General features: G+C 40.0%; 1 protein-coding gene across 1 annotated transcript in view; it reads left to right on the top strand.

The window, feature by feature from the left end:
- Positions 1-153: 153 nt before the first annotated feature.
- The window catches only part of LOC118417865 (malate dehydrogenase, cytoplasmic-like), a gene marked incomplete at its 5' end in the record, with an annotated part of 8,732 nt that continues 5,867 nt past the window's right edge, over positions 154-3,018 (top strand). Inside the window, 2 exon segments of the mRNA XM_035823619.1 lie at positions 154-329; positions 1,146-1,268. Of these exon segments, the coding sequence (XP_035679512.1) occupies positions 154-329; positions 1,146-1,268 (299 nt within the window).

The following is a 3,018-nucleotide window of genomic DNA, read 5'->3' as shown; positions in this document are numbered from 1 at the left end:
ATTTTCAGATTGCAGAGGAAAATTAAACAATCTGCAATTTTGCAGAAAATATTTCTGTATGGCAGAAGAAAATTTTGACAATCTGCAATATTGCACAACACAGAAAAAGGGTATTTCGACCACTGATTTGTATCTTTCCCCACCCTTCTACAGAGGTAATAGCCACTTCAGATGAGAGAGAAGCCTTTACCGACATTGACGTGGCCATGCTGGTTGGAGCCATGCCACGCAGGGAAGGGATGGAAAGGAAAGACCTTCTTAAGGCCAATGCCAAGATCTTCAAGTCTCAGGGGAAATCCCTCGACCAGTATGCCAAGAAGACTGTCAAGGTGAATCTTATGGCTATCTCATTACCATAGTAGCGCCACATGTGCTGCAATTTCTCAAACGGCGCTAATTTAGCAAACGATTGTGCATCTTTTTTTCCCAGTTACATGCGGATGTTATAGCTAACCTTTGCTACTCATGCTGTGTATCTTTTTTTGTCTTTCTTGTCCTGCTCGAAACATCGTACAGAGGCTGTACTTTCCACTTCCGGATCCCAAAATATTGCCCACGTTTTTGCATGTAGACAGCACGTAGTTACACAGGCACGACAGCTTGTGCCCTTAGCTTAAGCAAGTTATTGCTTATATTGCAGTTCCAGATAGGTCTCCCTGTTTAACAGCTTCCTTGACCCAATAAAAATTCAGTCATCGTATTTATCTTTTTTAGAGGAGTGTCATATACATTGTAATTCCCCTGAGGTTTTATTGTACAGAAAGAAAGTTCCTTGACCTGTAGATCAGGGTTGGACAAGTTTTCTAAAATTTACTTGTCCTATCGGGCAAGTACATAAAAAATTTACTTGCCCGAACCAACTTTTCACTTGCCCAAAATTTGAATGACACATATTTTTACTTCCATCGACGGAATTCTTGTTATTGGCTCTATTTTTCTGTGTTGACCAATGCTTAATGACATGACTGAAAAGTGGCAAGTATATCAAAATCTCACTCATTGAAAAATCTTACTTGCCCGATTGGGCAAGTGGGGTAGGACATGCACTTGCCGGAACAGCACTTTCACTTGCCTGGGACAATAGGGCTAGTGTACTTGTCCAACCCTGTAGATATTGTATGTGTTTTGTTTTTGTGATTTTAAAGGTTGTTGTGGTGGGAAATCCAGCCAACACCAATGCTCTGATTGCCATGAAGTGTGCCCCGTCCATCCCCAAGGAGAACTTCAGCTGCCTGACCAGGCTGGACCAGAACAGGGCCAAGTCTCAGGTATGAATAGAAATGTCCATATAGTACACAACACGGTGTATTCCGTATCACGTGATGCGGAATACTCCAAAATGCTGCAAATATGAAATTTGCCATCATTTACCACTATATATGGAATTAAAGTTTATTATGCGAATTAGTTCTTCATTTGCAAAATTGATATCTGTAGACATTTCCAGTTGCATATGTCACACGTTTGAGAGTCCTATCATGAATTACAGGGCATTCAGAGACTCTTACGTATTATGCAAATTAGCTCCTGAGTTTCATGTATAGTCAGTATTTAATTATATAAATCATCACTTGAGGCTGGTTTACACGAGGAAAATTTCTGGTCGTAGGACAATGACATATGCCAAAGTCGTCCATCAGCTTTCTGGTCACATGCACAGACCTGGGACTTCAGCTGCGCCCCACTTTAAAAAAAAACTGGTGACCCCGTATTGACCACAACACCAAGTGACATGTGCATTTTGAACAAACTCAGTTTTAATTATCGGACAAACTCAAACAAAGACACGGTTTGGCAGAAAAAAGGAAAAAGTTTAATCCAGTAAAACTTTTTCGGAGAAAAACACAACACTACTTCGACAACTATAATAAAATTCTTAACCTTCGATAACATTTGGCGGAGAAAGGGGTGGTGGAGGGTGAAAAGGGAGAAAGAGAAGATCCGTGCGACCCGCCTGCCCAGCAAACTACGAGTGACGTCACTCTCACGTGTTCCGGGTCAAAGGGCAAACGGGCCGAACAAAGACAGATACAGTTTGCGATCAATTAATAAAAATTACAAAATGAAATTTTTCTCAAATTATCGGACAAACTCAAACAAAGACACGGTTTGGCAGAAAAAAGGAAAAAGTTTAATCCAGTAAAACTTTTTCGGAGAAAAACACCAAAATAAAAGGCCAAACCGCTAAAAGAAAAGAAATAATATCATAGATACACTAAAAAACGAATAAAGAAGAAAACACCACCACCCCACTACCTATAAACATATTACCAAACGATTAATACTCTAAACGGTTACTCTAGAAACACTGCAATGCCTTCAACGACGCTACTGAGACATCTTCTTCCTCTGGATATACGTTACCATTCTATAATACAAACGTAACCTAGTAACTCAGGGAACTCGCAAATACAGACTAATGCCGTCAACTTATGAATATACTTTAACTGTTAAAATTCTAAATTAGAGCAAACCCTAACGTGGTACTCAATAGAACTTGTTAATTAAGTAGGTGATCCTCAGAACGCTGTTCGCCATGTTACACCATAATAATAAAGGACAAAAGGGAGAAATCTTAATCTCCATTACTGGAACATACAACACTCTCTCTGCACATTGTTAAGTCTTAGACCACCTGGCTCTGATCAGCAAAATTCTAAATGTTTACTGCAAAACCATGTAAAGTGAACTGCTTAGTAAGGTCAAAACCGTATTTAGACATAAAGTAATATTTTCGCTGAAACATAAGGAAACTTAATATCACTGGCACAGTGTTGCAGATTCAAATCAAATCCGAGTTCCACAAGTTTACAAACACAAGTCAGGCCAGGTAATCACGGTATAACTAGCATATAGTGCTGTAGATCTAGATCACGTCCGAGTTCAACACATAAACACACGTCAGTCCATTGTTGGACGGTACGATTAGGTCAGCGGTGCAGATACAACTTGCATTGGACTGCGACAGGTTAGCGACCGCTCGGCGGCTCATGTGAGACTGTTCATGTGTATGTTACA

The sequence above is a fragment of the Branchiostoma floridae genome, chromosome 1 (assembly GCF_000003815.2).
Source record: "Branchiostoma floridae strain S238N-H82 chromosome 1, Bfl_VNyyK, whole genome shotgun sequence".
In the NCBI taxonomy this organism is placed as follows: Eukaryota; Metazoa; Chordata; class Leptocardii; order Amphioxiformes; family Branchiostomatidae; genus Branchiostoma; species Branchiostoma floridae.
Note: the sequence above shows the minus strand (reverse complement) of the source record. Positions and strands in the feature narration are given on the sequence as shown.